The 23,140-nt window shown below is 42.2% G+C and overlaps 1 protein-coding gene across 14 annotated transcripts in view; it reads left to right on the top strand.

Annotated features, from left to right (window-relative positions):
- The window catches only part of Hipk (Homeodomain interacting protein kinase), a 59,036-nt gene extending 40,068 nt beyond the window's left edge, over positions 1–18,968 (top strand). For 3 of the 14 annotated variants that reach the window (XM_076420243.1, XM_076420242.1, XM_076420250.1), the window contains 16 exons: positions 1,136–1,477; positions 2,284–2,376; positions 2,609–2,827; positions 2,948–3,320; positions 3,520–3,737; positions 4,203–4,526; positions 5,122–5,301; positions 5,394–5,540; positions 6,045–6,209; positions 6,286–6,704; positions 7,066–7,155; positions 7,584–7,856; positions 8,306–8,471; positions 8,721–8,944; positions 10,015–10,335; positions 12,294–18,968. In XM_076420243.1, coding sequence (XP_076276358.1) covers positions 1,136–1,477; positions 2,284–2,376; positions 2,609–2,827; positions 2,948–3,320; positions 3,520–3,737; positions 4,203–4,526; positions 5,122–5,301; positions 5,394–5,540; positions 6,045–6,209; positions 6,286–6,704; positions 7,066–7,155; positions 7,584–7,856; positions 8,306–8,471; positions 8,721–8,944; positions 10,015–10,335; positions 12,294–12,492 — 3,753 coding nt within the window. In that variant the 3' untranslated portion in view covers positions 12,493–18,968. Of the gene's footprint in view, positions 1–1,118; positions 1,478–2,283; positions 2,377–2,608; positions 2,828–2,947; positions 3,321–3,519; positions 3,738–4,202; positions 4,527–5,121; positions 5,302–5,393; positions 5,541–6,044; positions 6,210–6,285; positions 6,705–7,065; positions 7,156–7,583; positions 7,857–8,305; positions 8,472–8,720; positions 8,945–10,014; positions 10,336–10,366; positions 10,469–12,293 lie in introns of all 14 variants that reach the window. The other 11 variants (XR_013008625.1, XM_076420246.1, XM_076420248.1 and 8 more) reach the window with 11 other exon arrangements.
- The last annotated feature ends 4,172 nt before the right edge of the window (positions 18,969–23,140 follow it).

Raw genomic sequence — 23,140 nt, 5'->3', positions numbered from 1 at the left:
CAGGTGAGAATCCCGTGATCCATGGACTTTGTTTGATCATCCCGCTATTCTCTCACTCACTCACTCACTCACTCACTCACTCACTCACACTCTCTCTCTCTCTCTCTCTCTCTCTCTCTCTCTCTCTCTCTCTCTCTCGCTCTCATCAGAGCTGAAATTCGCGAGATAAATGATTCAAGTATCATTTACAATATTAACGTACAGATCGGGGAAACTGATATTCGAAATGAAACACGAAATTTCTGCGGACGGCTTCGTTTTAGTACTTCGAAACAGGAAATTAAATATTTTAATCTGTTAAGTCGAACGCGCGTTAGCTGTTAAATATTTCGCGGTTCAAGATTCAACATTTCCAGTACTTTTTAAGTAAAATGCACTTTATTTTCAAACGCAACGAGCCATCTTGCGTTCGAATTAATATCGGATACAGCATTGCTGGGCGTTCGAGGCCTGTTTGCTCCTACGTGCACGCGTCGTCAATCGTCCCTTGCCAACTATAGCTATCGAAGCTCTACCTACGATTCTCATAACGCTTAAAAATTGGTACACAAGGAATAAGCCTCCTACAGAGTCAATCAATCGTCTTTTACTCGGCACTGTCTTCTTTTACGTCTGAAACAAAGGTGTGCTTCTTGTACCATGGTTGTCCAAGGTGTATTCCTTTTCAACAAGCAGAAACAACAGGTCTTCCCCCACTGACTGTCTGAAGAAGTTATCTTCGATCTTGTTAGTCATACACATTTTTTGCACAAGGTGTAATCCTCTCAGAAAGACTCAATTAGTTGTTCTTCACTAGTCAAACTCATCTCTCTAACGTGCGAAATAACATCAAAATCTGAACATTCCTCTCCAACAGCTGAAAACAGATTATCATCCCTCGCTAACAAAGCTACAGAAGCTGCCTGCGATATTCTGAGACTTCCAAAAAGTTTGTGCACAAGGTGTAACGCTCTCACAAAAGGGCGAATCATTTCCCACTAACGAAAGCAAATTCTCTAACGTATGTGTCAAGGATGTGCTCCTCTCGCACGGAGAGGGGTCTAGGTGTCGTCCCTTACTAACTAAAGCTGCGGAAACTACCTACGATCTTTCTTAACATTTAAAAATTTTTGTATAAGGTGTATTCCTCCTACAGAGAAAGACTTGGTCGAGGGAAGGTAATGGTGACGGCCTGGCAGTCCACTCCGCCAACGCGACGAACGCAGTGGGTAGTACTGTAGTGTCGCAACACCATACCCAACAGCAACAACAGCTGCAACAACAACAGCAGCAGCAACAACAGCAGCAGCAGCCGCAACACAAGCAGACAGGCATGACGGCGCACAGCAAGCAGGTGACCAACGCTGCCAACGGGGGCGGTGGTGGCAGCAACCCCCAGGGGGATGGAGATTACCAGTTGGTTCAGCACGAGGTTTTATACTCGATGACCAATCAGTACGAGGTGCTCGAGTTCCTGGGCAGAGGCACTTTCGGACAGGTGCGACACTTTTACCAATTTTCAATCAATTACTTTATACCTGGGCTTGAAAACAACTGTCTGCAACTGTTGTACAATCGTTTTGATTGAGCCAGATAATTGCTGAAAACTGCAGTTCCTTGTAACAATTATTCAGGATAAAGGTTCTTCGAACTTTAAGAACCGAAATCGTTAATACACTGGTTCTCAAGCCCTCCTTCCCACTTTGCGAATTTTCTCCAATCGAAACTAGAAAGCATACAAACTCGAAACTTCGTAGACACATTCAGCAATCTGCAACGAGTAAAACAAAATTTATTTCATACAAAAACAGTGATTTTATCCAAAGTTACACTGATTTATTTAATGCCCTTTACAGTATACATTTTTCAAAGTAGCGAGACTCTTTAAACGTAGCACCTGTATAGCACGCGTCGAAGAAAGGATTGAAAAGCAATTTCCGTAAGCTCGAAAGAGTATTCAGCACACATATTTTTAATAAAGTTTGTATTCAGTATTAACAACGCCCACGCGCAATCCTCGTTGAGGCTGTATCTGTACCGATTCTTTAGAGTCCCTCTATTTAATTCCATTGGCAGAAGGAAAAGCCGTCGCGCATGGCAATGAAACGCGCGAAGATTGCCTTCCAGTTCTCAGAAATGAATCGGGACAACTAGTTTATAGTCTGAATAAATGTCTGCACAAATAAGCGGCGGCGGGGAATTTAAATGAAAATTCTTTCGCGGATTCCCCCGATGCGTGTTCACGCATGATGGAGAGACTGGTCGCGTTTCCGGACATATAAACAAGCTTTCAATTTGTCGTAGGTTGTGAAATGTTGGAAGAAAGGAACCAACGAGATTGTGGCCATCAAAATTCTGAAGAACCATCCATCGTACGCGCGCCAAGGTCAGATTGAGGTAAGCAAATCCGTATCGTCAGAATCAGTTTCAAATCAGTTTATTTTTTAATAATCAAAATCTATCAGCAACTCGTATTCATAATTGAGAACTTTAATTCATCACAAGTGGAATAACAAATCTATTAAAACGAGCGAGATGATCAATGAACTTAAAAAATGTCGAACTGATCACATCCGGCAGTGATTATGCAGAACGGGGGTTTAAATTATATCTTCGGTTCTCGAAACAGGTCTCCATCCTGTCTCGGCTCAGTCAGGAAAACGCGGATGAGTTCAACTTTGTGCGCGCCTACGAGTGCTTCCAGCACAAGTCCCACACCTGCCTGGTGTTTGAGATGCTCGAGCAAAATCTGTATGATTTTTTGAAGCAAAACAAATTCTCACCCCTGCCGTTGAAATACATCCGACCGATTCTCCAGCAAGTACTCACCGCTCTACTGAAGCTCAAGGTAAGACATGTTCTTCGCAGTCATGAACGGGAAAACATTTTATTTTTGGAAAGAGAGAGAGAGAGAGAGAGAGAGAGAGAGACGTTTATTGGATGAATAATTCATTGGTTCGAATTGCAGCAACTGGGATTGATTCACGCGGACCTTAAGCCAGAGAACATCATGTTGGTGGACCCAGTACGTCAGCCGTACCGCGTGAAAGTAATCGACTTTGGATCAGCCTCCCACGTGTCGAAAGCTGTCTGCAACACGTACCTGCAATCGCGATACTACCGTGCGCCTGAAATTATACTTGGACTTCCGTATTGTGAAGCGATAGATATGTGGTCGCTCGGCTGTGTGGTTGCGGAGTTGTTTTTAGGATGGCCTCTGTACCCCGGCAGTTCGGAATACGATCAGATCCGATACATTAGTCAGACGCAAGGCCTACCGACGGAGCACATGTTGAACAACGCCAGCAAAACCACCAAATTCTTTTATAGGGACATGGACAGTAAGTGCACCAATACAAACCAGATCCTACAGGGTGTTCCACTACGCTATGAGACTTATTCATAGACTTGTAATTAATTAATCCTATTAATACGCTTCCAGCAGATAGAGTGCTAAAATATTTAACATAGGTAGTCGAACACCTTTATGCTTTACTTTCAGGATTGTATAGTACATACACGATCACATGAATTTTCCAGGCACATATCCGTTTTGGCGACTGAAAACACCTGAAGAACATGAGGCCGAGACTGGTATCAAGTCGAAGGAGGCGAGAAAATATATTTTTAACTGTCTCGACGATATCGGTCAGGTGAACGTCCCCACTGATCTGGAGGGTGGTCAGCTTCTGGCTGAGAAAGCGGATAGAAGAGAGTTCATTGACCTCTTAAAGAGAATGCTCACAATGGACCAGGTAGTAATATCTAGTTCATGTTGTCTCTTATAAGTAAACTGCGGATTTTTATGCAAAATAAAAGTGTTCTGCATAAATTACAAATTCTTTTAATAGTTCTAATGATTTCGTGATACTATATCGACACTCTTAAATTCCTCTTATCTCTGTACTGTTTCATATTTCATGTACTCGTTTATGTCCTAAATGCATAAAATTCGCATTCTACTCAAAAGAAAGAACTACAGTTACATATGTAATTTGGGAACTCAAATCACACTTACATAAAATACGCATGATACAAATTATATCTTATTTGGTAACATTCTAATCTGAGAAAGTCACCAATAAGTTTGTAAAAAAATTATAAAGAAATAATTAAGTGTTATACCCCCAAGAGACATACGATGATGAGGATATATTTTCACAAAAAGTTGTACATGTTTTGAAGCACAACTGTATTCTTTACTGAGTGTTTCTGGTTTGCAGGAGCGCCGAATAACACCCGGGGAGGCTCTGAACCACGCGTTTGTCACCCTGGCGCATTTAGTCGATTATGCACACTGTAACAACGTCAAGGCTTCCGTCCAGATGATGGAGGTTTGCCGGCGAGCGGGCGACTTCACGGCAAGCCCAGCGCATCACCAAGCACCCCCAGCGCCTCAGCCACCCCCGCCGACGTCGTTGGTTGCGAATTTCGTGCCGACAACGAACGGCAGCGCTGTCACCTTCACCTTTAACAACCAGTTGACCAATCAAGTACAACGATTGGTCAGGGAGCATCGCACCGCTCAAACGGGATACGACAATCTGGTTCGTAAACGACGACGACTACCTCCTCCCCATGCAGTCAAACAAAATAATTCAGTTCGATTCATACTTTTCATTTGTCTCATCGTTGACATAATTTCTGTTCCCCGATATATCTGGTGTATTGGTGCATAATCATTGCTGGTTCGTGCTGAACTTAAATCTGTTAGAATGTGTAGCGTGATCAATAGACTGATTTTAGTATGTAGTATTTTCGGAGTTTGTATTTGGCTCCTGTATCTTATAATTGACGAAGCAAATTTTTATTGTGCATTTAGATCTGCAATCTATTGATCACTATCTACTTCAATAACTTTATTTCTTCAAGAACTACCGTTCATTTGCTTAGTAAAAAGGTCAAGTTTCTTGAAAGCGATACATGCTAATTTTAAAAGCACTTTGTCTATTCATTCATTGAAGTCATCCCCAACTGCCGTAACATGGAACTGAATGGCAAAGAGACTTCATTATTAAATAAAGTAAGACAAAAGTATCAAAGGAAGAACGCTAAAAGGAACTGACACGAATTATACACCAGCCCAGCATCTCGCCGACACAAGGTTTAGTTTGTATGTCACGCTGTTATTCTTTTTTTTAGTATCAAATATACAGTAACAGTAGTCGTCGTGCGACTCAGTACAGTAGCTCGTCTAGCGGATCAAATAGTGGACGAAGCGGGGTGCACGACTTTCCGCATCAGTTGGTGCCCGGTCTACTTTGTCATCCACCCAGTTATCAGACGATGCCAAGTCCTGCAAAACACGTAGTTGTTGCACAAGTAAATGCGAAATTATTGACTATCATTCCGACTCGTCGCGTATTTAACCGTTCATTCGTGATCGTTTCATCATACCGTGGGTTTATCCACAGCCTCCGCAAGCGCAACAAGGCCCGCTGCAGATCCAGCCATCCATCATATCGCAGCAGGCCGTTGCAGCAGCGGCTGCAGCCGCCCAACAACAATATGCGGCTGTTCCTGTGTCCATGGTGGAAACTGGCCGTCAAATGTTGCTGACGGTAATTCACTAACACTATGTTATGCCACCGGTGTGACTAGAATGCGGATATTCAGTCAAAAAATTGTTCGAAGTCGAGTAGACATTTATTTCTTCTTATATCAATTTGAAATAAACTGGGGAGGTTATGTTTTTATAAACAAAAAATACTTTTCCGATTTTTACAAATCTTTGAGAGAAGGTAGTTTTTAAAAGAATATTTCATAACTATTTTTATGGACAGTTATGGTGCTTACTGAAGGGGTGATGATAGCCTTTGATGTTGAGTGTGAACATCAATGACTCTCCTCACCCTCAACACTGAGAGTTGTTTTTACTCCCTAGCTGCCTTAAAAATACGTGTCTAACATTTTTGCAAGAACTATGTCCAAAGCAAAGTTTTATGAAGACCTGAAGCTGTCACTTGAGAAGGTCCCTTGTCAAAGAAAGTTTGAATACGTAAAATCCGCAATCTAGAAGTAGCGCTTACACCCGGCTGAAATGTAACATCACCTGTTAACCACAGAACGCTGTGCAGACGTCCTGGCCCGGCGGGAGTCGTCAAATGGCTGCCATCGTGCCATCGTGGCAGCAGTTGCCACCGCAACATACAGCGATCCAGCAACCTCTGTTGAGCGACGCTGGAGACTGGGGAAGACCGCTGATCGTGGACAGTTCCGCCATCCTGCAGGTAAGCCTGTCAAGATAGATGCCGCCACACGATCTACCGAACGGTGTTTTAACTAATCTCCCTTGTTTTGGGGAAGGATCAGCGGCCAGTGTTTCCTGTCACCGAAGTATACAACACCAGTGCCCTCGTTGAGCATCCCCAGAGCTGGGCGAAGCGCAACGCGAAACACCATCAACACCATGTGACGGTTCCACAGCAGTCGCAGCACAGACATGAACACAAGAAGGAGACGCAGCAACTTAGTCCTGTGAAGAAGAGGGTGAAGGAGAGCACGCCGCCGAGCAACATGAGACGGCATTCCCCGAGTGGCGGCCATTGGCAACAGCAACCTATGCAGCAGCACCACCATAGCAGCAAGCATAGCAGTAGTCACAACGTAGAACACCATCAGGTCACATCCGGTCGGCAGCAAACCATCACGATCCACGACACACCGTCGCCGGCGGTCTCTGTTATCACGATCAGTGATAGCGAGGACGAAACACCTGGCAAATGGTGAGTGACTGGCCGACGACTTCGATGTCAGGGTAGAACGTTTAGACCTATAGCTAGAAGCTCATTGTGATTAAAAACCGACCGGAGGACGACAGTCTCTTGTTCCTCTTCGAACGAGGGTACACGGTGTCTCTCTCCAGGCCGAGTTAGTCTCGCTGTTATTGTTGCTTCGAAATTTCGTACAGCGCTTTTTGCGAACATATATATCGTGTACGAGTTCACTCTCGTCTCGCAGTACATATTTGTATCTTGGAGTTTCGTACGTGTTTAGAGTACCGTGGATATTGTATATTTTACTTTAGCGTATTCTCCTACCGGTAGACTAGAAAGTAGTGGAATCATGCATGAATATCATTGACAGCTGTGGAGATCGCCAGTGCGGAGCCTGTCAAAATTTGGCAACTCGCCTGTCTGGCGATGGACGTCCAGTCCGCGAGGAAGTCATTCGAAGGTACATTATACCGTAACGTAATAAGCACACCGCAAAATCACACGTCCTCATCAATACATCATCCGGTTGGTTAAACAATCGCTGACAAACCGTGGCCTAAGTAACGCTTTGTAGATAGAGACATATGTCCTTGTACTTGCGGGGTTGAGAGCATTAACGCGCTTTGCGTCGCGATGCAGCCCTGTGTAGAGCGAACTATTGCACATTGCCGATGCCTAGAATGTGTGGGTGGTTTTTGATGAAAAAAAAACACGGTTGCGGAGCTTGGAGAATCGACAACGTTCCAATCGCAGACTAACACTTTTGACCTGCAGCGTTCAGTACCATTTTTCCTACACGTTGTAACCTGTCACATGAGATCTAGCCGGGTTTCATCACCAGCTCGTTCACGTTGTCGTTTATTAATCCGAGGTGTTCTGCATTTACAGCACGCAGTCGACGCCCAGGGTGGTGCAACCGATGCAACAGACACACTCTACCACCCAGTCCCACACGAACGGACATGTGACGGCGCATAGCACGTCGCAGAGGACGCAGAGGAAGAACATCATCAGCTGCGTCACCGTCGGCGACAGCGACGGCGAAGCTAGTCCTGGCCGAGCGCACACTCACCTCTACCAACACTTACCTCAGCATCCCCAACACCAGCAAACCACTCAGTTAATTAAACACGAGCCTCAACAGCAACATCATGTCAGCAGGTAGCTATCTAGATGGACCAAAGACTGCTCTAATTAACACGTTGACCGCCGCGTGAATTTTTAGTGTTTCATGCGAGTCTTGCTTATTTCATTTGTATAAACGATCAGAGTTATGAACAATTATTATTAATTACTTGATAATGAAGTTTGCCCTTTACGTCCTTACTATAATTTAATTCGTCTGAACGAATACATTGATATTCAGTAATACTAGTATCATGGCTAAACTGCGGATTTTATGAATTTATAACAAAAATGGGTTGGTGCAATTTAAAACAGGAGAAAAATTTTAACGACTGAAGCATAAGTATATACTATTTTCAACGTATTAAGGTAATCATTTTTATGCAAGTTAATAGCCATCGATCATTGGTGACCACCACCGCAGTCAACGTGTTAATTGTTGAATACATGTAAATGTACAGTTTTCTAATCGAATATCCTTGCAGCAGTAGCTCTGGATACTCCTCGCAGTCGCAAAAGAAACGGTTATTGGCTAAAGTACAGTCCGAGTGTAACATGGTGAATGTCGCGACGAAACCGGAGCCCGGTGTCGAATACCTTGCCCCACATCCGTGTCACGCGCCAGCCTGCAAAGAGCCACCGACCTATCAGGTTAAATTTTGCTCTAACTTCTCTTCTGTATATTTCTTCTTTCTCGTTGTTTAATTGACTAAAATTATTTTTAATAGACTATTATTTCTGATCTTTTTCTTTCAACATTTATTTCTATCTATCGGTGATTTAGTCCTCTAAGAGTTCTTTGAAGATAGACGCCGCCAACAGGGTCCGGACTAGTACAAATTGGCACTGACGCCATCTCCCCTGTTGTAGTAATCTTTCTTTTTGGATATTGTTTTCTAGGATGATGCCTATGACATGCATGACTACTTCTTGCAGTATGTGACCACGAGTAGCGCGCATCCTCACCTCCAAGAGCAGCATATCGTGTATACAACCGGCACGGACAAACGGGTATCGTGGCCTGGCAAGAGGGCTGAGTACAAGCACGAGTACGTTCAACCTCCTGCTGCTCATTCGCGAGAGCACCAGAAATGGGCGGTGGCGAACACTGTGCATCAGTACAGGTGAGGATCGTCCACAGCATGTAATCCTATTTATATAACAAAACCACATAAACATGTACACAGAGACAAAGATATCACGTGCACTCACACACATATGCTAATCAGAAACACATCTATGAATCGAAGCATGTATCGTACACTTGACCACAGATCTAGAAAGACCCTAGAGACAGAGAAGTTAGATTAGCTTACGAGTGAGAATTCGTGTGCACGTAGTTATCGAGATTGCATGTAGGTTTACTTTTTTAAAATTGACAAAACGACCAAACCGATGATCACCTGGCAGCTCGCTGTCGCACGCTGTCGAGACGGACTAAGTACACAGTTATCAGGGCAAGTAGACAGCATGATCTTCTCTATGTTAACGTCCAACCACAGAAAAAACAAATGAACACGAACCCACGATAAAGAAAATGATCAGAAACCCGAGGGGAGATCTTCATTTTGGAAATCAAGGAAACTGCGAAACTTTGGACATATGTACAGCACCTTGAGTCTAGAGCATTCACTGCATCGTCTATTACATTCTACAGATTACGAATTCAACGAAATGATGCTGCGTAATCTTCAATTCTTTCAAGGCGCTATTTCTCCAAATACTTCTAGAACGTTTTGTACTATTTTCAGTACAAAAATACCACAATTGTTTCGCGTTTTAAATACCCTATATAATGAAATTGCATGCTCTGTGTTCAGGGCATACGTTCAGTTCAGTTCAGGACATACGTCTTCCATTAGCCATACTTATTTCTTCCTAGTTCAACGGGTGACGTTGAATCAGTAACCTAAAGATCCCATCACATTCTCACAATCTCACACTATCACGCAGCACTACCTCGAACATAGTCCAAGCTTTGCTCGTAAAGAATTTCCTGCATTTTGCGATTGATGATCTCTCCTTGCGAGAAAAAAGAAAGAAACAGAGAGAAAGCTGCAGGGAAAAGTTCGTCGCACAGTGTCGGTTTGGTCTCTGGGTCCTCTGTTACAGAGAGACTTCTGTTACCATACAGTAAGTAAATGCCGCATGGAATTGCATAACGAAGGGTTGGATTTTGTTTTGGGTTTTGTAGGCAGAGCCAGGTGGTGGGTTCGGCAGCCCATCCGGGTCATACCCACAGCCATCATGGGCATCCGTCCCACCTGAGTCCTGGGGGCGGTGGCGGGGGCAGAAGTCCTGCAGGGGGGCCTGTAATAGGAAGTGCCCAGCATCTGGGACAACCCCTGTACCAGGAGTACGCCCATGTGCGTTCAAGAGCCCATGCCGTGCCACCCCCGGTGTACGTAACCGCCGCGCCTTCTCAGGCTCCCACTGCTATCCAGCAGCAACAAGTGCCCACCTATCAGGGATTCACACCCGGGTGGGTACCTAGACACCTAGTTGATGCATGCATGTGTGTACCATTTATTATATTTTCGTTTTAGCTACACGGTGCTGCTTCGATAACTGTCGCGTCCCGTTATCAACTCTACCCCCATTCAACGCGTCTATGCATCAAGAAAAGTGACTAAGAAAATAAGATTGAAGTAAGAAAGTGTATAGAGACCCTTGCTGGATCCTTGAACCCTTCACTGCTTAACCAGGATCCTGAATCATCCCTCCACCCCAACGTTATCTACTCACGTTCTCACTGACCCTCTAAAAGGTGTAATTTTGTTTGAAACAACTGAGAATATTTCGGAGAGAAATTTAAAGGAATCTGCTCTCGCGACAGTTATCGAGGCAAGACTTTAGTTGTTCCGTTATCTCTACCCAGTAATGTTGTTTGTTCACCCTTATTGTGACCGTACGAGTAGACATGTTTTTTGGCAATGATCTAGAGCCGTGTGACCCGTTACGCACACACTGTATCTTGTTATTATCTCGTTTTCTCTATCGCATGCACACAGAGAACCGCGCTGGATCGGATAATCGATGCCTTTTTTCTGCACCACGCGATTCTTTAGATTTGAAAAGAGTCGGATAATTCATAAGTCGCCACGGTATATTACACGAGCACGAATTGTGGTAGCCAGCGATACGATCGTTTCGTGACACGTTGTATCGGGTCGCTGAGCAAGTGGTTTTATGGTTTTGATACAATATTCGTATCTTTTTGCTGGATCGCTGATATTTTGTAAACCAGAGAGATTCCTGGCGGAAATTGCCTTTGTCAGTATTATTTAAATAGAAAGTAAATTTGCTGATTACAGCAGACGAGATTGTGTTTTATTTGCACTCTTTGTGCAGTAAATTTGTAACGGTCAGTTTTTGTTCCAATTTTTATTTAATCGGGGATCAATATTACTGTCATTTTTAATTTGTATTGGATTGTGTTTTCAATTCATATTGTGCATTGACGTATCTCTTTTCAAACCGTCACAATTTACGTTAAAACGAGTTCCGAGAACAATTCTTTTAACCAACCGTAACAAACTGCGGTTCAAGTAATATTGCAATAACGAGTCGAAATTAGATAAGACACGCGAGATAAAAATACTTATACAACGACCCGGTACAGAGAAGATACAATTAGTCTAGACAATTGCAGTAACGAGTCACACACACAGAAACGTAATAGATCCATGTCGTTGGGAAGAAAAGTCTATCGATTACTCGATGTTCGCGTTGAGCGTTCAACAGGGTGCATCCGAAAAGTTAATTTCAAGAATCTCTTACTAAAATCAGTACAGAATTTTCACAGTCCTACGAACTTTGCAACTGCACAGTCTCATTCTCAACATTATTTTGAATATTCTAAATAGCAAATATACTTGGGTGCGCCTTTTTTAACGCCGCAGGCTGTGGCAGGGACGAGCAAAAATATTTTTGTGAGCAACCTAGTACCTGGATACACAGGTAGCATATCTTTTTAGCAGTATGTTGTCTTTTTTGGAATTATTACAAATATGCTCCGAATTTTCATTCTTTGGTCACTATATTACATCGATTTATATTTTTTAAATAAGAATCTATACAGAAGTTAACATATGTGGAACCAATTCTGGATCGCTTTTTTTTTAACCGTAGAAACAAGATTTTTTACAGCTTGCACTCCATTAAATTCATCTTTTCGATATGAGACCTTCTCTAATGCTGCTGTTATTGAAAAGAAGAGGAAACATTTTTTTTAAAAACGCAACTGAAAGTTGAAGAGGTACGGAAAGAGTTGATGAAACAAGATTTTTATGATAGTTTTCGAATTTTGCTCGTTTCTGCGAGTCTGTTCTCGAACCGACGAGCGATCAGCGAACCCTCTGATTCGAGAGTTGAAGAGCGAGCTAAAAAAAACAAAATATACAATGTTTCATTTCCCTTTTTTTATAGAGCTTTACGGAGAGTTTCTAACGTTGATTATCCCGTTTTTTCCAGCTCGTCTCCATTAACGTTGTATGATTCTAGTCGAGCGTTGCCACCACCAGCTCATCACAGCTCGGCCAGACCGTTGCTCGCGAGTCATGCAGCGCATCCACTGCCTGCACATATGCAGCCAACGGCCGTATACGGATTGGCTCCGCTATCGCCGGCCAAACATCAATATCAACCTTCCGGTTTGTGGTTCACCGAGTAAATTCTAGCTCTGTTGTGCGATTCAAGGCTAGAAAACGAGAAAGAGCGAGAAAGAGAGAGAAAGCAAGGGAAATAAGCAGGAGAAAGAGAAAAAGAGAGAAAGCTATCAAGAGAAAAAGCAAAAGATAGAAGAAGGACACCTTGCCCGAATTTCCAAGAGGTTGCAAAAGGAGGATGAGAAGAGGATCGAACGAAACGAGAGAGAGAGAGAGAGAGAGAGAGAGAGAGAGAGCACCGATCCCATAGATCCTACGCGTTCGAATCCCCGCGATCTTTTTATTACGAACGAAGGGGGCCTCTCACGATGCTGCTGTCGACTACGAAAACCGCAATGACGCACTCGCACACTCGCAAACCCGTTAGTGCTTTGAAAAAAGGGCAAAACCGAAAGTAACAAAGAAAAAGAAGCAGAAGAAGAAAAGTAACCTGAGGAGAAAAGATTGACTGAACTCTCGGCGCGATACACGGTCGTTCTTCAACATTTCACTTTCTGACAATCCGTCCTAAGCAGCGATTGCCCCCTTCGGAACTGCCCGTGTGGAATCGCGATTGCAACACTGTCTAGATGGCGTCGAGGAAGAAATAAACGAGTCAAACACAAAATGGAAATCGCTGGCAATAACGTGTTCCGACGCTGTCGTCGATGTTCTGTCGCGCAAGTTTCCTGGCTGTCTTTCTCGTTTCGTTCGATCTTGTACGTTGGAGAGTCAGAAGAGAATAAAGTGGAGAGAAAGAGAGCAAGAGAGAGAGAGAGAAAAAGTGTGTGTATAAGGGAGCGAAGGCGCGACGCTGTTTTCTCAGTGAACCATTTGTATCGTTTGTATTATTTAGGTAGTGTCGACGTACATTTTGTTCGGCTTAGACAGCGCATACTTGTAAACTAGAGTATATGTGTTATATACTCCGCGCAAATTTTCGATGAGAAAGAGAGAAAGAGAAAAATGTGTGAAAAAAGATTGTGAATGTCACCGCGCCGAAGAGAATATAGTTTGAGAAGGTTCTATGCGCGGTTTAAGCATGACGAAAGCGGAGTTCTACTTTAGCGCGAAACAGCGGGCGTATCTTTGTTAGTTCGATTGGTTTCCCTTTTTTTTAATCGACCTGCGACGTTGTGACGGGGAGGATATAAGTTTGCATTTCCTTTTATGATATGTCTGACGCGTATCATATACTTCATCGGTTTTAATGCTCGCCAGCGAACGCTTTTAGATCAACGGAATTGCAGATCGTGATTAAAAGAGCTACGTTTGCGAGCGCGACGACACGCTTGAATGATTTTTTAAAGCGTTCCTCCACTTCAGGTGATGATAAAGGATTCATTCTCCCGAGTCACCGGATGTCGGCGGTTCGCATACACACGTACACAACACAAAGACACAGAGCGAGGCAAGGAGACGGTAGCATCGAGGATACAGTAAAACGTGTCTCGAGCTTTCTCGTCTCGTTAGGTATATTTATTCGGAGCTGTGTTAAATGCCGATTTGTTGTAACGATCGGGTAGCCCTTGATCAGGGGTTGCTCGCACGATGTTTTTTGATTTCGGGGAGGGGTGGGATCGATGTCCGATCTTTCGGAGTCGACGGTGAAGTTGATCGCGCACGGTTACTTGTATTTGACAAACGCTGTGCCTCTTCGCAGCAGCCTGACTATTTATTTTAATCGCGTAATCAGCCTTTGTCGCCTGATCGTCCTGACGACCACTTGCTATTACGACTATCATTTACCGCTACTATGATTATTATTATTAATTATTATAGCGACCTAGGCTGTCCTTAATAATAGAAAAACGGGAGGTGGGAGGACGCGGGTGTCCCGTTCCCGGCTGCGCGTTTAGGCTCGTTCAGTAATAAGTTGATCGTCCTCCTTTGTTTTTCCTCGTACCATGTTGCGTTTCACCTTCGGGGGGTGTCTTCTTCTTCTAGGTTTTTTCGTCCTCCGTTTCCTTTCTCGTTTCGTTTGCTTGTAGAAGAATGTACGCGTGTATGGTATATTGCACAAAATGTGTAACACAAATATGCACATGATCAGGGTCCGGACCGACCCGGTCATCGTCGCACTGGTCGGTTCCGTCGAAGGAGGAACCGCACACCGATAGAAACCGGGTACCACAAATTTTCCTCTCGGCATGTATATTTGATTTCTCTTATCTTGTTATCCCCGGCCGGTTTTCTTCTGTTGTTTTTCCTTCGTTCCCCCCGCCTCGTAGAGAATCATGTTCTTCCTTCTCACACTTTTCCACGCAAAGAAACGAAAAGGAGAGGAACGACGCTCGCGTAAGCAACGTCGATTTTTGTACATAGTTAAATATCCACGAATAGGCTCTCTTCCTTGCGTTTCGGTGTGTTCGTTCGAAGACAGAACAAAGGGTGAATGCGCACGCACCATTCCTCTGCGTTTTCTAACAAAGAGACGAGGACCCAGAAGAAACGAGAGAGAAGAGCGTCGCGGAAAGCTTAACGGGAGAGAGGGGGATGATTTTTCTTTTTCTCCGCGTGCCGCTGACGTGTATCTCGTGGTTTTTAATGGAATGACGCTTAGGCATTGTTTTGCTAATTATTTTATATACATAGCTGTATGATAAACGTAAACGGGGTAGTAGTTGCGGTATGTTGATTAGAGTGATCCATGTCCAGAGTTTAACTAGAAGTATTTTACACGTAGTACGAGAGCGTGAGCGAATGGAAAAAGAAAGAAAGACAGATAGATAGTATGAGAGCAAGAAGATAGAGGATGATGGAGTGAAATTTTTAGACACGTTACCAATATCACAAAAAGAAACGGAGCAGAATTTTCAACGTTTGTAACGTAGCATTACACCAAGTCGCTGCTATTATTCGCTAACTTTCGGTAGATGTTCATGGAACCAAAAAAGCGATTAGGGACACGAACAAATTAACACAGCGCGTGCATACGCGGATTTCAAATTACTGTACATGTAACCAAGTCGATGTGCCTGTTTAACAAGTAATCATACTTAACGTTTAATATTTACTGCGAAAAGGGGGCGAAGGGCGGCGGGAGGCTATGATATCTCGTGTCCGGAGGTTGCAGGAAAGGAAGGGAAAAAGTGGAGAAATAGTTAAACAGACAGGGTGCGCGGGACAAGATTGCAACTTCTTCTCCGTCAAAAAACACACTGGAGGTATTCTCAAGGTCACTGTAGCTGTCCATTCCACTTTAATATTAAAAACATGAAGTAATTGATCACTTATGCTGATTGTGGGCAGGTTACTATTTTACAGCTGTTGAAGAGCTATGTGCAAGCTAAATTGGGTGTGCACTAGTTCTGTTAATCGCAAATAGCTCGCAAATCGCTATGGTTAGTTTCTGTAGCTGTTAGTGAGTTATTTGCAAGCTCAATCAGAAGTGCAATACTTTAGCTACTTCCAAATCGGGGGTACAACACTTCTGCTACTCCAAAATAGATCACAGCAGTAGCAACTAGTGTAAAATCAGCATTGCAAGTGGAGTTAGCAGCTACTTTGAGACCCGATGTCACACCAGCTGCGTTTTTGAGGAGAACAGGATGTAATCGATGCGGACACGAGTGCGTAGCGCGCCTACATGTGTATATATATGTATGTATGCTTCCATATAGGATCGTAGGGGTTGTACTCGCGTAGGAGAAGCTACCTTCTGTTCTCGCCCGTCGGGTGGGAAAAAGTCATATCCTTAGATTTCACACATTCTACTACCGTAAACGGGAACCGTTGTTAATAGATAGCAAATAGTGATATAATATATATGTATATATACGCGCGGGTGTATGTACAGAGTTCGTTTTTGTTTTTTTTTTTCGTTCTGAATCGCGATGCATGCACAAACGGAGAACACGTATACACACGTTTTCACAGAGAGATACATATGGGAGAGCATTCTTACACGGTGTAGACGCATCACAGTCGTACACATAGTCATTTAACTAACACTCGATTCATCTATTCGAGAAGGCCTGTGCTACACGTAGATGTGTTGTACAGGTGTTACACGTGTCAGTAGGTAGACGTAGGTGAAACCCATTTCTCAGTCGGGTTTTCTCGTTCTCATCCAAAGAGCAAGTTTTGACTGACGACGCGGTGGGAGGACTCTGCAAACACTATTAGCCCAAGACTAGCGGTCGAGTAGATTACTTTTTACATTTGTTGTACGATATACATGTTATCTAGTGGGGGTATGCCACCCCCGTGTCGCAAAGTATTCGATGACGGTAGGTCCTGTACGTGTCTTCTTCACTTTGGTTCTCATTGCACTGGACAGCAACTTCCAGCTAGCACTAGATGCGTGTCAATACTATTCAATGCTGGAACCACCGGGGATGATGATTTCTTTTAATGCTGAAAATACTACAGTACATAGAACCTTTTAACGGGTTTGCTACCACCGTCTGTTTGAAAGAGTCTTCATTGTTAAAATGTTTTATCAAACGTACCTCGTTTATAGCGGATATAACTGTACAATAAAGTTGGGGACTCTTTGAAGATCGTGTACTATCATTTTAAATAACAAAAAATCATCATTTTAAATAACTATCTTGATTTAATTTATGAAATGGGGGACGTTGTACATGTGCGACGGTGATAACAAGCATGTTAAAATTTGACAGAAGCTGATAATTAGGCTATGGATCTTCATGCAAAATAAAAATTGTCTGCATCAATTGCGAAACACAGAAACGAAGTAGAAATTTATTTTTTCTCTAATGACTTCAACAACTTAGAAATTATACATGCATATTTAAAAATTTTTTTGATCTTCCATCTACCCATTTTTGTCATAAATCATAATATTTTCAGTTTACGATTATTAACATTGTAAAGATCCAATTATTCAACAAATTTATTTCTTTGGGTACATATTTGAAAAATGGTTAAAAATTTGGATAGACACATTCTTGTTCATTTTATAAAGTAAAGTAAAATATATTAAGTATCATATTTTATTGCATTTGGTATAAAATCTGCAGTCTATGATTGACAGTCAGTCCATTAATTAATTCGTCATCCCTCGTTAATGGGTCTTGAACAACATTGAGAAACACTTCATCTTTAATTCTGAAGACTATCGAATTGCCAGTAAATTAAAATTGCCAGTAAAATAAAATCCTGTTGCCTCCACGAGGTGATAAAAATTAATTGTTGTCAACATCCGGTGGTTCTGGTGTTAGCAGGTCCTACGACAATGTGTTAGGTTCCCTTAGGTATAGTTCGTCAGTCAGTACAAGCTCGTCAGTCACGCACGGCGCAGTCATTTGTTACTTTTTAACACGCATCGTCCTCTGTACGGGATCGTAGGAGTAAGCGCGTTGCTGAACGAGAGAGAGAGGGAGAGAAAGAGTGAGTGTATGTATGATACAGAGAAAGAGAGAGAGAAAGATAGAGTATCTAATTAAAGAAACCGTAGAAGCTATACAACTATACATATAGATTTATATATATATGTATATATGTGTATATACATATATGTGTATACACACACACACACACATATATATATATATATATACGTACGGGAGAAGAAATTATGTAAAAACAAAAATATGAAACGCAAGTATACCGTATACTGTATCGATGGTTCTAGTTGTGATATTTTATTAATTATTGTATAGTGTCAATATCTGCGCGGCGTTGTTTTTGGTCAGGGTTTTGAAGATGGCCGAGCGTGTACGTTTCGCGGATCCGCTCGCATAATTAGAGCAACACATCGCCTCCTAATGAACAATATTACTCGTTTTAATCCGTCGATCAATACTTTGATATTTCTATCGAGAGAACGTTAATATCGAATTTAGTGTCGAGATAATTTGAATGTCCACCTAATTATCCATTTTGCAAACTCGTGTGTAGATTAGAGACTCTCTGCAATAGGCCCTCGCTTCACGTTCAATTAAAATAACGAATATTGATGATCGATGATTGAACTAACGAGTGATATTTTTCCAAGGAGCGACAATGCGTTTTACATGTGGGAAAATTGCGAGCGATCCGCGCGGACATTCGTGCACGCGTACACAGACACACGTACACACTGAGAGCTCTAGGGATAGAATTATTTTAATCGTTTTTAAATTTGTACATACGTTTTCTTATCGCATCAGGGCGAGGGAGGGGGGTTTTCAGCGGAGTGATTTATTAGTCTAGGTGTAGTGCCTAAAATGTTATAATGAGATTGTGTCCAATAGCGAATTTATTTAGCGTGGAATCTCTAACGATTAGTCAGGGTGCGCGCGCGTGAGGAGAAACACTATACATGCTTCGATTTGACCGGGGTTTGAACACGAATATCGTTTGAAGATTATGCGGAGAATGTCTCAAAGGGATGAAAGAACCAGAAAAAGGCTGACACAAATTCTCTGGCGCGCGTACCCCGAGTCACGAAACGAAAAACGTTCGACGAATGGTTGTTTAAAGTTTTGAGGCGCGTCTGCTCGTGTCGAAATGGCCAGAAATGAAAAATGAGAGAGAGAGAGAGAGAGAGAGAGAGAGAAAAATAAAAAAATAAAACGAATCAAAGGAACATCCACGGGATCGTGTTTCTCGGTTGGGTCGTAGGATTATGATCGTTCGGGGATAGTTCGTGCGGAACGACTCTATTATCAACTGTAAACAAAGTAACTGACACACTTTTGCGAGGATTAGATAATTTAGTTATAAATATAATAGGGAGAGAATAACATATTTTTGGAGTTACTACTAGAGAATTGATATTGTATCGTGCTCTGTGAGTTTTTTGAGGAAAAAACGTATGGTAACAACACTGTCTGTCTTCTTGCGTTCTCTTCGTCCTTTGAAATCGTCGGAATTGCTCATCACGATCGGACCACATTTACTAGGAAATAGCCCGCGTGAGAACAGAAATAAAAAGAGAATAGAGGAACAAGAACGAGTCGGATCCAGAGATCGGGGATCGAGATCCTGAGCGCGATCTGAGAGGGAGAGAGATCAAAGAAAGAGAGAGACAGAGAGAGAGGGTTGTATTTAATCGTGTAGAACTTTGCTCACGTAGGATTAATCCAGAGATAGCAGTTCGCGTTTTACCTGCCGCCATTTTTCGTCTCTTTCGTTTGTTTTTCCGTTTCTCCGAAAATTCTCGCGCCCGCGAGAACGATCCGTCGATCCGTGGATCGCGCGAAATCGTCGATCGCGATTTTTTCCCTTGGTTGTATGTACATAGAGAGAAAAACAGATAGAATAACACACGCAAAATCGAAAAAGGGAAGAAACGAAGGAGAGGAGACCGTAAATGAAGTCCGATTAGGGGAAGCAAGCTCGTGAACGATAGATCGCGCGGGTAAAAAGAAATGAGAAACTTAAGGCTAGAATCGACGATTCACACCTATCTGACTGTTCTTCGATGTTCTTAATGTTCACTATTACACTTAACGGTAATGTCGCAGGTTTAATATTAAAATACGGTGGTACTTGTATTATACATATACGTTCTCGGTCGACTTACGCATAATGCTCTAACGGTTAAGCAATTTATTAAACGATTTTAGGAGTTAACGAATAACGGAGGACGGGGGTGAACTCAGTGTAAAGTAGAAAAACGAAGACAAAAAAAGTTGTGTAAAAATCGTACACACAAACACACACACACGCGTGCGCAGAAGACACAGAGGGCACACGATAAGCCTCCACGTTTTACGTAACACGCGCATCCACCGCTTAGACGTTGTTGATCGTTAATCGATTTTTCATCTTTATGGGTGACGGATTTTTTAGATCGATGATTAGATACCAGCCTCGGCGTTGTAGAATTAGTTTCTCCTCGTTGAAGGAAGGATCGTAGAATTGAAATTTGGTGTTTTTCAACGTTCAACGGTTTCTCTTCTGACCACGGTTATCGGTGTTTTCCGTTCTCTTCCTTCTTCTTATTGCTTTCTTGTTCTTCTGCTTGTTCTTCGCGACGCTTGCCAGACGTTGTTTTTCATATTCTCTTTGCTTTAACACGCATATCGTCTAGAACGGACACAATCGCTTTCGATCGAACAGAAAGGATTTTTCCAAACAGGTTGTTCCTTCTTCGTACATTCGTTCGTTCATTCGTTCGTTCGAGTTCGAGTTCGTGGGGATTTTGAATTAAAATCTTTTTTCACGGCGTGAAAACGCGAACCAAAATAAACGTGAAATTTTGTCGCTAGGCTACGCGTGCTTCTCTTCGAACATTGTCAATCGAGAACTGAGACTCTAGACAGCCTGGTGGAAACTGTAAGATAGAGATATAAGGGGTGGCTAAATCTATTAGAACGAATCGTAAATGAAGTTAACTCGCAGGTCTATCCAACAAGAAACAAAAAAGAAACTCGTAATTTAGAAGTTTATACGATTCTACGGATAAGAGAGCCGAACTTGCTGTTACTGGTAAACTACTCGCTGTACGGCTATACTATATATTTGTACCATATTAATGAATGTTCGTCTTTTGTGTATTTTCATTATACTATGATAGTAGTAGCGCCATTTATACTATTATTACTAATAATCGTTCTAACAAATGTTGTGGCCGAGGAAATCTTATTGTTTCGCGTCGACGTCGTGCGGGGGTGGTACAGCTCAACAAATCCTTTCTATTCTTTTCTCGATTCTCTTTTGCTACTATTCGAAAATCATTCGATCCTCCACGACGACAGTGATTCGTGTTATTCTTCTTCGAAGACATTCGTTTCTGATTTTTGAAAAGTTCGACAAATTTTAGACGAAATTCGTAAGGGTTGAATTATGAACGTTCATTTTCTATTTTATTCTACTCGGTTCCCGAATGTCTTTCTGCGAAGAATTTTCGTAGCATTGCCTTACCGGTATATATTACTATCGATATGTATAATAATTACACGCGTACACACAGACATGTGTCATACATACACATACAGATCACAAAACACATGACACACGTCGAGTGGATAAGTCGTTCGTGCCGTCGATTAAATATACTGTTTGCCAAACTTCTTTATCCAATTATACGTACGGACACAGCTGTATAAATGTATAAATTATAAACGCCGCTCTGATTCGAGTTCGACGGCGCTTCGACGCTTCTTTGTCGAATCGAAGCCTAACGAACTGCTCATGACGTTTGACGGACTCCGATTTTAATTGCTCTGACGATTATCAACGAGAATGTTTGTTAGTATCGTCTTTATTCTCCAATCACTCAGCTGACTGAATTTAGAGACACGCAGAAATTCATTTTCTCGTAAGAAAGAAACAAAATTCTCAGTCTCCCGAAGTTTCATTCGAGCAGTAAAAATTACTAAACCAAGGATCTTTCACGATTTTTGTAAAATGAAAACTGCGATTTTATATGGTAGATAATTATAGAAATGAAAACAGTAGAATTCAGGTGGAGATTGGACATATGAGCCATTCAATTTAACATACACTGTGAGTGCATGAAAATAGAAACATTTTTCCTTAGCAAATAATTTGTAGAAGGCTCACTGTAAAAATATTAGCTTCGAGTCAAAAGAAAATTTCAGTATTGTGCAGCTAGAGTGCAGCTAATTAAGAGCTCATTTTCCAATTTCCTCAAACCAAAGCTCTAAACTTCGGAGTCTCAGCTCGACCGTCATCGATCTAGCGTCAGAAAGCAGAGTCGATCATTCGACGTATTTTTTCTATGAAAAAGTCAATTTTGAAGGTCCGAGGACTCGTCGTGCTCGAAAACAAGCGGTCAACTTCGTACGACCACGCATCTAGCGAACACTATATGTAGTTAACCCCGATCGTTCGCCATTATGGCGAACGGCGCGAGTAAAGTGAAGTTTCTAAAAAAGGGCGGTATTTAGTGTAAAGCAACCGAGTAAGAAGCTGCAGAGAACAACAACAACAACAAAAATCAGCAAAAGAAAAAACACGAGTGGTGAATGGAAAAACGAAAAATTGTTTTTTAAGCTTTCGCAGAAGAAGTCTGTCTTACAAAGTATTAAAGGCTCTCAGGCTGCGCCGATTGTCCTTCGCCGGTCGTGCAATCATGTTATGCACACGAGCCGCACAGTCGCGGAGTCGATGATGGTGTTCAACGACATCCGAGTCACGAGCGACGTTATTGCTAAACAGATTTTGTTTATATACGATCTTTAACCTCGCACGATTACTTTATACTTTATAGTTGATTTCCAAAATTCTCGTATACGGCCTGCGATTAAACGCGATGAAATCGTACTAGTCGATCGATTTGTTTACCAGTAGAGCGTGCCTTATACCGACGATCCATCCGGGATCGGTTCTGGACTTGTTTTTATCGGACGGACCCGTTTCCGGCGTTCCAATAGTCGTTCTTAGGCTGCGGATTCTGTGCGCGTATGACAAAAATAGTAGAACAACAATTTGAGCACAGCGGAAATTAAATAAAAAAGAGTAAAAACATCAAAAGAATTTAAGGATGCTACTATTTGTTATTGAATTCAAAAGTAGATCATTGCTTTTAATTCTGATTGTTCTTGCTGAGATATGTCAATTAATTCAACCCTTTTCAACAGTCTCTTGTTTTAGAACTTATAAGAAATTATATACTAGATGTACAAATAAATAACCTAGATTTTTTAAGCAGCATAAAAATGAATTTTGGCTAACATTAGTTAACTTAGATAAAATTACTTTTTCATCTGAAAGGTGGTGTGAAGTCGCAGAAAGCAACGGGAAATATTTCAA

Source organism: Lasioglossum baleicum, chromosome 3, assembly GCF_051020765.1.
Source record: "Lasioglossum baleicum chromosome 3, iyLasBale1, whole genome shotgun sequence".
Taxonomy (NCBI): domain Eukaryota; kingdom Metazoa; phylum Arthropoda; class Insecta; order Hymenoptera; family Halictidae; genus Lasioglossum; species Lasioglossum baleicum.
This window is presented reverse-complemented; position numbering and strand designations above follow the sequence as displayed.